The sequence below is a fragment of the Chenopodium quinoa genome, unplaced genomic scaffold, assembly GCF_001683475.1.
Source record: "Chenopodium quinoa cultivar QQ74 unplaced genomic scaffold, ASM168347v1, whole genome shotgun sequence".
Taxonomy (NCBI): domain Eukaryota; kingdom Viridiplantae; phylum Streptophyta; class Magnoliopsida; order Caryophyllales; family Amaranthaceae; genus Chenopodium; species Chenopodium quinoa.
This window is the reverse complement of record NW_018745000.1, coordinates 2,561,756-2,576,034: the sequence shown is the minus strand read 5'-3', so window position 1 is coordinate 2,576,034 and position 14,279 is coordinate 2,561,756. Positions and strand designations below refer to the sequence as shown.

The 14,279-nt window shown below is 31.1% G+C and overlaps 1 protein-coding gene across 1 annotated transcript; it reads right to left on the bottom strand.

Annotated features, from left to right (window-relative positions):
- Positions 1-10,847: 10,847 nt before the first annotated feature.
- LOC110707496 lies at positions 10,848-12,721 on the bottom strand. Its single transcript, XM_021885508.1, has 3 exons — positions 12,137-12,721; positions 11,566-11,827; positions 10,848-11,050 (listed from the first exon to the last, which is right to left on the bottom strand). Exons 1-3 carry the CDS (start codon positions 12,281-12,283, stop codon positions 10,992-10,994), a joined length of 468 nt encoding a protein of 155 aa, XP_021741200.1. The 5' UTR covers positions 12,284-12,721; the 3' UTR covers positions 10,848-10,991.
- Between the last annotated feature and the right edge of the window lie 1,558 nt (positions 12,722-14,279).

The window sequence follows — 14,279 nt, the reverse complement described above, 5'->3', positions numbered from 1 at the left end:
TTAAATATCTGAATTCCTCATGTAGTTAGAGCCAGACAGGCCAGTGAAAGGTGGTGGATTGCAACTGATATTATGAGGCATAATGGGTATGGCTTTCATAATTCAATGGTTCAGGATTGGGCTGAATTTCTGGATGGGTTGCGATGGCTATTTAGGGATGAGGAAGATATGTTGAGTAAGAAAAGGAAGAGGGAAGAAGCTATTCAACCTGGTGGGCCGCAGAAGAAGATAAGGCTAGATTAAATGCCCTGTAACTATTTTTTTCTTTAACTAAAAGGCAATGTTTTGTATAGAATGGTATTGTTTTGATCTTGTCATAGTTTAAAGTGACAGTGTTCATTTGCTTTTGTAAGGCATTGTCACAAGTATGACAAATTATTATGAATGAAATGAAGAAATATATACTAATTTGGACTTATTTTTTTGTTTTTGTTTTTGTTAATTTTATTTTATGTGCATAATGTTGGTGAATGAAAAAAACCTGCTGAATAATTGCACTATGTTACCTCAATAAGGAATATAATTCTTTCGTTCAGAAATTAGATTAATTTCATCAGGAACATTTATATTTTAGTCTGGCATTATACTAATTTATCCAGGAATTAATTTAGTTTTTTTATCATGAATAATATTATTTCTTTCAGGATTATTATTCTTTTAGTCAGGTATTATATTATTTAGGGCAGGAATTAAATCATATTTCTCATAAATTATTTTTGTTGTATTTGTGTAAGGAATTATAAAATTTAATTCAGTTCTTCATATATTATAGTCAGATATTAGATAATTCTTGTCAGATATTACTATATTTTAATCATTATTTAAATATATTCAGAGTTTAATCAGTGTTTTGGAATTAATATTTTTAACTCAGAAATAAGCTTAACTTAGACAGTAATTAGATATTATTTGTCAGATATAATTTCTTTCATCTTTGGTATTGGATGATTTATGTCAGGCATAATAATATTTTACTCAAGAATAATAATATTTTAGTCAGGAATTAAAGAGTAACATTCAGATATTATATAATTTACGTCAGTTATTAATCTATTTTTGTCAGGAATAATAATATATTAGTCAGCAATTAAAGTATTTTAGTCAGATAATAGATTAAAAATTTCATATAATAGGAATCTAGCTGATTTAATTTTTTTTTGTTGTAATCGAGGACGTCAGTTATTGAAATGACGTTTCTGCTTCTTTGTTCCCTAGTTTCGCGCGCTCCCACCCTTTTCTCTTCTTGTTTACTATTAACTCCAGTGAAGACAAAAAAAAAAGGATATTCTCCTCTAACTTTTCATCTTCTATTCTCTGTTTGAGTGAAGCCATTTCTGGAAAAACTTTGCACGATCGGATCGTAATTGCATTTTAAGGTAAAATTCTGATCATTTTATACTTTTTTTAATGCTTTTAATTGTTGTGTTTTGGTGATGAATTGTTGATCGATTTAGGGTTTATTATGAAACGTTTTTTATTTAAAAAAAAAAACCCCTTTCATCTGCTAATTATTGTCAGTGTTAGGTTTAATCATAAAATTATTTTTATATTATGTCGATTTTGCGTTTTTTATTAGTATTGATCAATTTGTTGTTTGTTTGTTAAGTAATTTAGTGCATGAACTATGTGTAACAGTTCTTGAAAAACAGAGAATTTGTTGCATGAATTATGTGTAATTGTTGTTGTGTTAACACAATAATTATTGTGTGTTTTGTTAGGTTATATGGATCCAGTAGATGACCCTCATCATATGGTGGCTCTAGAGGATGCCCCACATGCGTTAACAATTCCAGAAATTTTATGCATGTACATTTTCCCTAAGTTGCCCCCTAAAGCCCAAGGCATGTGCAACTGTGTGTGTAAGCAATGGAATGAACTATGGTTTTTTAAGGCCTGGATCCCTCATCATGTTAGAGCCCAACATGAAAGTGAAAGGTGGTGGGTGGCCAAAGATATAATTAGGAATAATGGCTATGACTTTCATAATTGGATGGTTCAAGATTGGGCTGAATTTTTGGATGGGTTGCGTTGGTTATTTAAGGATGAAGAAGCTATGTACAACAAAAAAAGAAGAGGGAGAGAGCAACTCAACCAGGTATGCAGAAGAAGAGAATTAAGCTTGAATAGTCTTGTTGCTGTTAGGTGAATTGCCCTATATGTTTTTTTTTTGGTAACTAGAGGGCATTATTTTGGCTTTAAACTGACTATAAGTACTAGTTGTTGTTAGCCTTTTAGATGCAGTCAGTTAAAGTAAAACTTGATGATTTAGGTAGGAATTAATGTATAGAATCTAATATAGTTTCTTTTACTCCCTTGTCATGGTTTAGTGTGATAGTGTACTGTTTGTAATTTTAAGGAAATGTCACAACTATGACAAAGATATGGATGTACTTATTTTATTAAAATTAATGTAATGATGATTTTGAAGTACTAAGTTTATGCTTTTTGTGTTAATTTATATCCCTTATTTTCATTGTAAAGATGATGAAGTTTTTTTTATTTTGTTCTGTTTCTATTATGGAGATGTAGGAAGAAGGCATTAACTTTGTATTAAAAATCAGGAATAATATTATTTCTTTCAGGATTATTATTTTTTTAGTCAGATATTATATTATTTAGGGCAGGAAATAAATCATATTTCTCAGAAAATTATTTTTTTTTTGTATTTTTCTAAGGAATTATAAAATTTAATTCAGTTATTCGTATATTATAGTCAGATATAAAATAATTCTTGTCAGATATTACTATATTTTAGTCAGGATTTAAATATTTTCAGAGTTTAATTAGTGTTTTGGAATTAATATTTTTAACTCAGAAATAAGTTTAACTTAGACGGGAATTAGATATTATTAGTCAGATATAATTTGTTTTATCTTAGGCATTGGTTGATTTAAGTCAGGCATAATATTTTTTTCAGGTAATACATTATGTAGGGCAGGAGTTAGTTTATAATTATCAGGAATTAAAAAAATATTTTTCAGGATTATAATTATTTTTATAATTAAATAGATTTTTAATGAGAATAAGATAGTTTTATTCAGGTATTATATTACTTTTGTCAGGAATTAAAACTTAAATATCATAATTAAGTTTTCTTACATCATAATTAAATAGTTTGAATTTAGGAATTAAAAAATTTTGAATATGTTATTAATATTTAGTCAGTTATTGTATTATTTTTCAGAGGAATTATATTTTTTTTGGTCAGGAATTAAGCTATATTAAAAATTACTTAGATTGTGTTAAGTTATCTGATACAAATAACATATCCCAATATAAAATACAAATATTATGAAGCTAAAACTGCTTACCTCTGGTATGGCGTTGCTCATTGCAAGATCTTGATCAGTGAAGATTGATTTTGGTTACAATCAACACATTGACTTTTTGAAGATTGAAAGCAGCCAAACAAATGTATCAGTCTTTTCATCAGTTATGAATGCACATCCAAACATTGTTGTTTTCCAGTGATTGTTTATACTAACAAATGGAGCACATATCAACTCATATTTGTTTGTTCTGTATGTTGTATCGAATATTAAAACATCACCATAAGCTTTTAAATCTTCAAGCATTTTAGAGTCACGCCAAAAATAGCTCACACCATTATTTTCTTCTCCAAATTTCAGTTTATAAAAGAATGAAGGATCTTGATCCGCTCTTTCTTGAAGGGTGTCCAATACATTCTGCATGTCTCCACCTTCAACCATACTCATTTTCACCCTTGATACATAGTTAAGGTGATCTCTCTTAGTATGACCTACACATTCTTCTCCTCCAACTTCATTGCTTATATAATTATAAGCATCCATTGGTTTAATACCACTCTCAATCATGCTCTCAATTAGCTCACCCATTGGAGCTGATATTTTCCTTTCTGATCTTAGATGATGTATTTGAACTATTATTACCAGTTCGTGATTATGTTCCAACTCATGTGTAAGAACAACAAATCTACCTTCTGTATTTTTATTAAAACGAATATGAGCTTTGCATCCAGTTCTTGTTTCATTTACCTCCCTTTCTTTTCTCTTTCTTTCATCAGTTTTACTCAATATGGGTATTTCTACATTCACCTGCTATCTTCATTTTACTCTTTGTATGTTCTTCTTTAGAGCATCTAAAATAAAACTCATATAGTTTATCATTGGTATCTCTTCTTTTTGTTGATTTTCTGACACTGAAACCAACTGATCTTGAATGAGCTTTGTATAAAAAAAATCCATCATTGTAGTCCAACACAGTATAACCTACTAAACATCTACTTATATTTTCTTCCTTGTCATATTTGTAATAATCTGCAACAAAAGTAAATATAAATCATATCTTACTGTATTTTTGTCAGGAATTACAATATTATACACAGTAATTAAATATTTTTTAAATTTATAATACTCAGGATTTAGCATTTCTTAGTCAGAAATTAGATTATTCGGATCAGGAATTACAATATATTAGTCAGGAAATAAATTATTACAGTCAAGTATAATATTAGTCAGGAAAAAAATAATAATAGTCAGGAATTATATAGGAAATGAAAAAGATATAGATAGTATTAGTCAGGAAATAGATAATAATAATCAGGTTTAATATACTAATAGTAAGTTAGTTTTTTTAATTTAGTCATAAATACATTGAAATTGTAAGGAATTAGATAATAATAGTCAGGAAATAGATCATTATAAACAGGTTTAATATAATAATAGTCAGTTAGATTATAGCATATAGGAATTAGATTTTTTAATCCAGTCATAAACACATTAAAATTGTCAAGAATCAGATTATTTTCACAAATTATCAAATTAGTCAGGAAATAGGTTCTATTAGTCAGAAATTATATTGTTTTTGTCAGAAATTAAACTATATTAAATTAATTGTCTGCATTTACATCATTAAATTACAGAGCACTTAATTATCAGTATACCTATTATAGCAGCATCTTTATCTCTTTCTTCAGCATCTCTTTCTTCATTCAAGTTGTCTTCTATAATTACAATATCTGCTACATACATCATTAGTATTAGTATATTTGAATTTTACTTTAAAATTATCAGAAAAATAGATTCAAATTTAAATTAATTTTCTACATCTTATATATACAATTCGAATTAAAATAGCTTTGATTGCAAGTTATTAGTCGAACTTAAATGCGATCGGAATATATTAGCATTGATTTTAAATTATAAGTCGAAATTAACTACGATTTGAAATTAAATTATGCTTCATTCAAAATTAACAACGATCTGAAATTTAATAAGCATTGATTGCAAATCATAGGTCTAAATTAACTCGAATTTAAATACGATCTGATATTAAATCAAAATTTAATACGATCTGAAATTCAATTTGCCTTGCATGTAAATTATAAATCGAAATTCATAATACAAATTCACTATTAAATTTAATCAAATATGATTTGAAATTAAAAACAATCTGAAAATATGAATTGTATTGTACCTTTTTCAGCAGTAATTGTGCTAGAAATTGATTCTATGGGTGAATCAGATTCTACTTCAGTCATCATTGTGTTGTTTGATTTCTCCATTTTTTTGATTTGAATTGTTTGAAATTTGAAGATTTGAATGCTCTGAAATTTGAGGAAATGAAGTCGTTGAAATTTGACGAAATGAAGGCGTTCGAAATTTTGAGTAAATGACGGCGCTCAAAATTTTAGGAAAATTACGAAAATGAAAAAAAATCAGACATTTTATTAAATGGCGCACGGGCTTTGGTCGGGTTTATCAGGCCTGCGCCTTTTTCATTTAGAACCCGGTCTCACGTGAGTCCAGTCTCACACAAAACGCTTTGTTACATCTTAGCTTGGAATCAAATACAAGCTCTTTTAGTTTTCTTCTATGCCTTAACTTGGTGTCGAAATCTTCAAATTTTTGTGTATTGTTAGTAAGATTAGCTGAAGCCATTGTCGGTTGAGGGAGTTGGTTGACATTTCATTAAGATATCGAATGTTTAAAACCCGCTTTATATATGTTTTTCCGGCTCCTTCGAGGAGTCATGAGACACTACCGTTAGGAGGAATTGGAACTTTGTGATAAGGACGCGGTAAGATTTGTTTAATAGGCCTAAGTTGAGTATTTTTGGGAAGGTTAGCTTGGCTAGTCATGATCGTGGTTGATCATAGGCATATACCTCATGCTCGAGTTTTATTGCTTAAGGATTCTATTATCTATGCATGTGCTTTTCTTTGAGCGGACTAATCCATCGGTCGTTTGAGCTGTGTGGATTGCTTAGGGACAAGTAATTGGCTAGCTTGTAGGGATTTTATAAGTGGTTCATTTGACCACTTATTGTGGTGTTTTTAACCAGCTTTTCTCCTCTTTTCTCCTCTTTCTAACCCTTTTTGTATATAAATGTTGCATTTTGGCTTTATCGCCTCCTTTTGTGTTTGTGTACATGATTGCAGGTATAGGTGAAGTTTTAACAAGCAAGGAAAGTTCAGGGAATAACTCTAGAGGCAATAAAGAATGAAGGGAGAGGCCACTCTTGGAGGAACGGGCGCTCATGCAGGTAGGGGTGCTTATGATGCGAGTTGAGTTCAAGTTTGGGTTAGCTCGACTCGACTCGACTCGTCAACATATCGAGTCGAGCTTTATCGAGTCAGAGTTTTGACCGAGTCGAGCTTTGACCAAATTTGACCCAGTCGAGTCAATCTCGAGTAGCTTGCAATTTGATCCATCTTAAGTAAAACTCCGTATTTATTATAACATCTCTTCATTCTCTTTAATTTTGTCATTTGAGAAGTATATATATATATATATATATATATATATATATATATATATATATATATATATATATATATATATATATATATATATATATATATATATATATGTTGATAAGAGTACGTAAATAATGTTTATTTATTAAATAATAATCTAAAATAAAAGTTTTTTATCAAAATATTTTCATTTTTTGTAAATATTATATTATATGAAGGATTTCGAGCTTCTTACGAGCTTTCAAGTCAAGTAATGAGCAACTCGACTTGACTCATTAACATTTCGAGTCAATCTCGAGTTCGAGTCAAGCTCACTCGAGTTGAGTTTTGACCGAGTTAAACTCGAGTAGCTCACGAGTTGTCTCGTCTCATAAGCACCACTACCTGCAGGAGAGGAAGTGCAATCTACCTATCAGCCATCTTGTTGAGCGGGCGTACACCTTCTTATTAGGAGCGGTCGCTCCTATAGCTTGCACCACAATCTGCCTTTTGCTGATTTTACTAGGAGCGGGCACGGACTCACTAGGGAGCGAGAGCTTCTACATATCCCTAACAATCTGATGGAGGAGCAGGCGTGCACCTTACTAAGAGCGAGCGCGGAATTTATCTGGAGCGATTGCTCCTAATTGGGAAACCGGCTTCTTTTTTACGGATTAACCTATGTAATTCGGGGAGTATAAATACTACCTCTTTAGTTCATTTTAGAGACAACAGTTTTAGAATAGATTTCAGCAACATTTCTCTTAGATAGCAACTTAGTTCATTAAATTAGTTGATAATTTAGTGTAGAAACTATCAATTTTAATCATTGTGGAAGTGAATTCAAGGTTTATTCTCTAATATTCAGCAATTGTACTCAACATTGAAGCTTCAACTTAGTAACTTCTATCACTTTTTTTCCTATTCATTTTCTGATTTTATTTTGTTATTGCAAGCTTTTTGAATCTCTCTTGATCTTGTTAAGTTGTTGTTGCAAGTTAGTTTTATCTTTAGTAAAACACTATTCCTCAATTTTAAAGCTACATAGAACCCTAACTTGTTACTTTGCATGCTACTCACCATGAGTTGTGATTAGTCCTCTTTCTAGGGGTTGGGTGAAGCTTAACCTCATGGTTAATTAAGTGAATTTGAAAGAAGTATTGGTGATTGATTTGTAATTAAATTGATTACTTTCTCCATTCTTTTATTATTTCACCATAAGAGATTAACACAAATTTTTTGGTAGTGGGAAAAAGGATGAGAGAGAAATGTAGAAATACAAAGTTGCCCATGTGATAGTATACACAAAATAAAATGTAAGTGTTGAAAAGCAAGGGTATATTAGGTATTTATAGTGTGAACACAAATAATTCTTTTCCTAAAATGGATATAGTGCAATATTTGTGAAATTTCCTTAAAAGGCAAGTGGTGCAATATTAAAAAAACGGAGGAAGTATATGAAATGAGAAGGTTTTGTGTGAGACCATTTCACGTGAGTCCGAATTATAATGCACATACCCATCCCCCACCTATTTCATCATTGTCTCCGCCGTCTCGGCCACCACTACCACCTTCGCCCCCTCGTTTCATGCCCTTTTCTGTCATCAACAAAACCCAGCAACCCGAATTTAAACCCGAACAACCCATCAATGAAAGACCTGAATTCCTACCTCTAAGGATATTTTGTTGCGTCGCTTCTCTTTGGTGCTGCTTGTGGTGCTCTTATTGCTGGAATTATGTACTTGATTTGGTCCTTGTTCAATCACTGACATGGATCTTACTTGATGGGTAATCAGACATTTCTTTGTTTCGTGGGTAATTAGATATTCTCAGTGATTAGTAAAAAAATATTAAGTAATTTATTTTATTATTTTTTTATCAGAAATAAGATTTTGTTAATCAGGAATAAGTTAATTTTCGACAGGAATTAGATATTTTTTGTCTGGAATAAAATCATTCTAGTCAGGAATAAGTTAATTTTCATCAGGAATTAGATATTTTTAGTAAGGAATAAAATCATTCTAGTCAGGAATAAGTTAATTTTCATCGGGAATTAGATATTTTTCTGGTTTATGATTGGACTCACTGGACTCACGTGAGTTTGTTCTACCCAATACTTTTACATATGGAATTGCTTGTTAGTTCATCTTGATAGGAATAGCTACCCAATGTGAATTAAGTTTGTCATTTCTTATTGCAACTTTGATTATTTATCTCCTTTAGCTAAACTCATGAGGGATCTAAGTTTAGGAGTTTGAGTTGAATTCTTAATTGCATGAGATTGGTCTTACATGTGGTCCTTACTATCTCTTATCTTTATTTGCTCCCAGTATGCTTGGTTACCATGGTTGAGTTGATCTCATTCCCCAATGCTTTTAATTACTTGATTTTGAAACAATAGCTTGTTTGTCGAATTGACAAACCCCAATCAACCAAAGTCTTCGAACTAGCTTGTGTGTTAAGATCCTTAGCAATTATATCCCGTTCCTTGTAGACCGAACTCTTACTTATCATTGTGCTTGGTTTTTGATATGTTTGTTTATAAATGTGTTTGAATGAGTGGAATGTGCGACCATTCTAGCACCCATCAAACAATATATTCATATTTGGGAGCAATAAACTAATTCAAGCTTGGGAATCAATTTAAGTCAGAAATATGAGGAAAAGTAAATATATAGAAATTTGTGAAAATATAAACAACATAAATATATTACTCCGTTTCAATTTGTTAGTCCTATATACTATTTTGGGCATTTCAAAAAGATCTACCCATATTGAATGTATTACTTTTAACTTTGTTTTTATTTTCTATTTTATACATAATAAATTCTGATTGCTCAGATTAATTGATTGTGAATAAATGAAATGACTCTAAGTACAAAAATTACTCCCTTGATTTATGCAATTATGGCTAATGTTTTCCCAAAAAAAATAAGACAAAACTATTTATGAATTGTTTTTTACTTCAGTGCTAGATTTCAAATATTCCCCTTTTCCTATTTTATGTAAAATAAAGTACTCCGTATGATAGTACTAAAGTTATATTTCTAATCTGCTTATTTATCCGGCGTTTATATCAATTTTGAAAGTAAATCTATGAGAAAAAAATATATAAGAGACATAATTAGAAATTTTACCAACATTTAATCATTTCACTTTCTTTTTTTTTTCTTTTTTTTTTTTTGACAACAGCAGAAAACAGCAAGGAAAAAATATAAAAATATCTTTAAAAAAAAAAAATTAAAAAACATCAAAAGGAATGGAGGTAGCAAAACATGAACCCGTTTGTCGACATTGGTTTGCAAGCTTGTGAGGTCGATGAACATCTTCTCTCCCGACTTTTAGGATTACACAATGTTGAAAAGATTTACCTATCCTTCGGATTTCCTTAACTATCCAGAAGAGGTCCATTGATAAAGCCCCTTCTTTGCATAGTGAGTTGATCATCATAGTAGAATCTGTAAATAGCTGTATGGATATATATCTATTTTCTCGGGCCCAAGACCAAAGCAGAAAGGCAAGCAAGACCCTCGGCATGAAGGGCCGAGGAGGCAATACCAGAAGTACCCCCGCATTTCACTTTCCTATACAAGCATACCTTTCCTTTTCAACAACCAAACATTGTAACACTAAAGAATTCTACTCTGTAACATTTATTTACTTTCCACTCCTATTTCTTCAATAAAGCCCTGTTCCCAAACATACTGTTAAAGACAAAAAGGATATGTGACAGAAATCAAGTGTACTTCAGTGACAGATATTCATTATCTTTTAAGCTCTGTTTTTCACACTATGTACACACAGTTGATACTTGATACAGAGATAAAAGAGCCAGATTATAATGTAAACATGTCAAAAGCTTAAAGTCAGATTCTGAAACAGCAGGTATTGTTTTGTAAAATTAAATGTAAAAGTGGAAATTGTCGTATCTTAAATCAAGCCCTTGCATGCTTGCTACTAGACTGGTGCAGTGTAGAGATGGTCAGTTCAACCATTCGAACGTATAGAGTTACAGAGAAATGTTGTCATGAATACACAGGAAAGACAATTCATAAACAGCACAACTAAAGTTTATCTGAAAGTATTTGAATAGAAGTTGAAACCACAAAATAATCGAAAACAAAGAAGGTGGACAGGAAAATAAATACTTTGTATTAAATTATCAGAAATTTTGTCACAAGTAATATTTAGGGCATTAAAATAGCCACAACAGACCTGATACAAGTTTACAGGACCAAATCAATCAGACACCAATACTGATGTAGCTAGCAGCTTATAAATGGCCTCTGCCACCACATTCAGAGCATAGGATATTGCCTGTACCTCCACAACCTACGAAGTAAACAGCTCATCAGGAAATTGTCCCTTCACTCTTTAGAGATAGGGGCAAAATAACAGTTTGATAAAATAAAACGAAGATTTCATTTTATATTTTTCCTTTAAGTGTTGTCCTTAATAGATATCTTCCTAAAAACCAGAAAACCAATAAATCAGGCATCATCAAAATACTTGATAAGAAATGCAACCCCACTTTCACCTTGACACCCAAATAGACAAGAAAGTAACTACAGTATGTACCTACGCTCACATACCCTTTACTAGAAATTATAAACCTTGCTCATATACACAATTAAAAATATATCAAATTTCTCATGAACTGACATTTTGACATCAATGACAAGAAATGGATTACAATTACCATGCTTTAGATCATTAGATGCATCCATTAGTAAAAAACAATCAAAATTACACGCTTTAGATTATATTTCATTGGCAACCCAGAAACGCAATGCATTCAGCAATTCACGCTAATTAAATTAATGTGTCAGACAATAGAAGAGTGTTACCTAGGCATCGAACTTTAAGCATGATCCCTTGACACTCTAATATCGAATCAACGTACAAGCCGGAACCACCACAGGTTGAACAAAGCACGGCACCTTTAGTTTGGCAATCATCACACCGAGGTTGATCGCCTATTTCTTTCTCAACGACCGATAAGCCAACCGGCTTCTCGATTATCTGTTCGGGAACAGCTTTATCATAACAATAATGAGATTCTACACTATTAATTCGCCGTTCTCTGTCACTTGCTGAGCATGAAGCTGCCTGCCAAATAGCCAATCAATCTCAATACCATATCAATTGCTTTATGAATTGATTAACACATTCAATGGCGAGTTTTCAATGATCAATTCGATTAGTAATGTACAACAATTATATATATATATATATATATATATATATATATATATATATATATATATATATATATATATATATATATATATATATATATATATATATATATATATATATATATATAATTCCAACTTTCATGATTAGAAGTTAGAACCCTAATTTTAGTATTACCTAAAACATGAAAATCAAAGCCGAGAGAATTAAAAGAAGACGAACCTTTGAAGATGCGGAGCAAGAAATGGAGGATTTGGAGAAATTTGAAATTCTAAATGAAATAGTAGAAGATTTGAGGTGATTATACGAGGAAAAAGATGGGGTTAATTGGAAAATTGAAGAAGATGATGAGTGCAGTGTGATTTCCATTTGTATAAGAGTATCATGTAAACTATGGAAATTTATTTCTGTAAATTTTGTTGTGATTTTGTAGAGTTCAATTGAAACAGATTAGGTGGAATTGCTGATGATCAATATCGTGCCTCGTTGTTAACGATTTACGCCATTTTTGGTTGAAAATCAAAATTTGGGCCGGGCTGGGCCCTAGCATCCGGAAGTGGAGGTGTCCATCGTTCATGTAATAACAATTAGCATCCTATGCTCCTAGACTCTAGTGTAGGTGGCTATTCCTACACCCCCACCCCTAAACAATGCATAAACAAATCCAACAACCCCACATTCTGTAATTGTGTAGTAACTGCATAGTAACAACACTTTTTACCCAATTATAGATATTAAAAAAAAAAAGTTTAAAAACAAAAAAAAAAAAAATTCAAATCAAAATATCATTATATTTTCTCTCCTTTTACCCATTTTCTCTCTCTACACCCATTTTTCGCATTTTCTCTCTCTAAACTCATTTATCTACTTTTTCAAACCCAAAATTTCTACGAAGTTGAGACAAATTTTCAATGTAAAATTGTTCAATCACTACAAAATTCAACAAAACAAGATTTAAATTCGAAAGAATAAATTGTTTTATTCAGATTTGGTTCAAAAAAGAGTATGAAACCTAGGTTTTACTTTTTTTTTTTTTTTTGTTGTGATTGTATTTTAAAACAATAATTGAAACATCAACTACGAAAAATGCATCAATGTAAGTATTTACTATACTTTTAGTAATTTTTGTTCAAAAACTAGTAAATCAAATCAGTACATTCTTCATATTTCTTTTTTGTACAACGAAAAAAACAGTTCCAGAGAAGGAAAACAAGGATTCTGGAAAAACGTAAGTATTAGTAAAATTATTTCGTAGTGAATTTTTTCTTTTGATGAATGTTAATTTCCGCTCATTTATACATTAGTAAACTATCATTCACATGTTTATTATTATTATTATTATTATTATTATTATTATTATTATTATTATTATTATTATTATTTCATTTTTTTAAAAAAAACTTTCATTTACACATTAATAGATAATTAATACAAATGCTCATTCACATCTATTTAATAATTTATAGTCATTTGTGTAATAATGTTCATTTTTTCATAGTTCGAAGTTGTAGGCGTCGTTCGAAGTGCACCTACGTTAGGCATGTGGTGATTATGCTTGACACTCATAGGAAGTGGGAATTGACATAATACGATTAGGGACAAGGAAAGTAGGTGTAACACCCTAGAAATTCCTTTCTTTTAAATACCTGTTTTGCCCTGTTTAAAAATTTAAATAGGAATATCTAAGATATTACCGCCACCGTGAAAACGGCTAAGGCAACCATCAAAGACACACAGCGGAAGACTAATTTCAAAACCATTCAAAACAAGTCAACTTGAAAAGTCAACCAACGAAAGTAAAGTCAAAACCAAAGTCAAACGAAGTAAAATAAAACCATCCTACAACTTGGAACCATTGTAGGCCCTTATTAAAACCAAAACAACTTTAAAACTTTTGCGTTAGTCATGCATGATAATAATATCATAAATAATTAAAGCATTAAACACATCATATACTTATAGAAACTAGCATGATTCGCTCTTCACTCATGCCCATTCATGAATATGCTTCATCACCTGAAAACCTCCTCTCTACTTGTCCCCACTACTCGCCATTAGAAAATGGGTCGTCGTAGGACCAAAGAAAAGACATGCCAAACACACAAACACACACAATCAGCAAAGCTGAGTATATAAGCATAATTAAACACACTAACATGCTTTCACCTATCAACACACACTTACCTCATTGCACCTGTTTACAAGCACACACAACAATCAACAAGACACATTAACTAGACACTAAATAATTCATTTAGCGTTGATTACGCATCGAACGGGTTTCCAACTATACCTCCCCCAAATAAATTGAGGTTAACTGACACGGGAGCTAACCGTGCCAGCGACAAAACCACTCAAAGGTGGC

What these genes read in the sequence shown, in the direction of transcription:
- LOC110707496 (XM_021885508.1), bottom strand. Translation starts at nt 12,283, where the DNA reads ATGGAAATCACACTGCACTCATCATCTTCTTCAATTTTCCAATTAACC. An exon ending in CTTGCTCCGCATCTTCAAAG is followed by an intron (nt 11,828 to 12,136) that starts GTTCGTCTTCTT and finishes GCTATTTGGCAG; the next exon opens with GCAGCTTCATGCTCAGCAAG. An exon ending in GCTTAAAGTTCGATGCCTAG is followed by an intron (nt 11,051 to 11,565) that starts GTAACACTCTTC and finishes TTTACTTCGTAG; the next exon opens with GTTGTGGAGGTACAGGCAAT.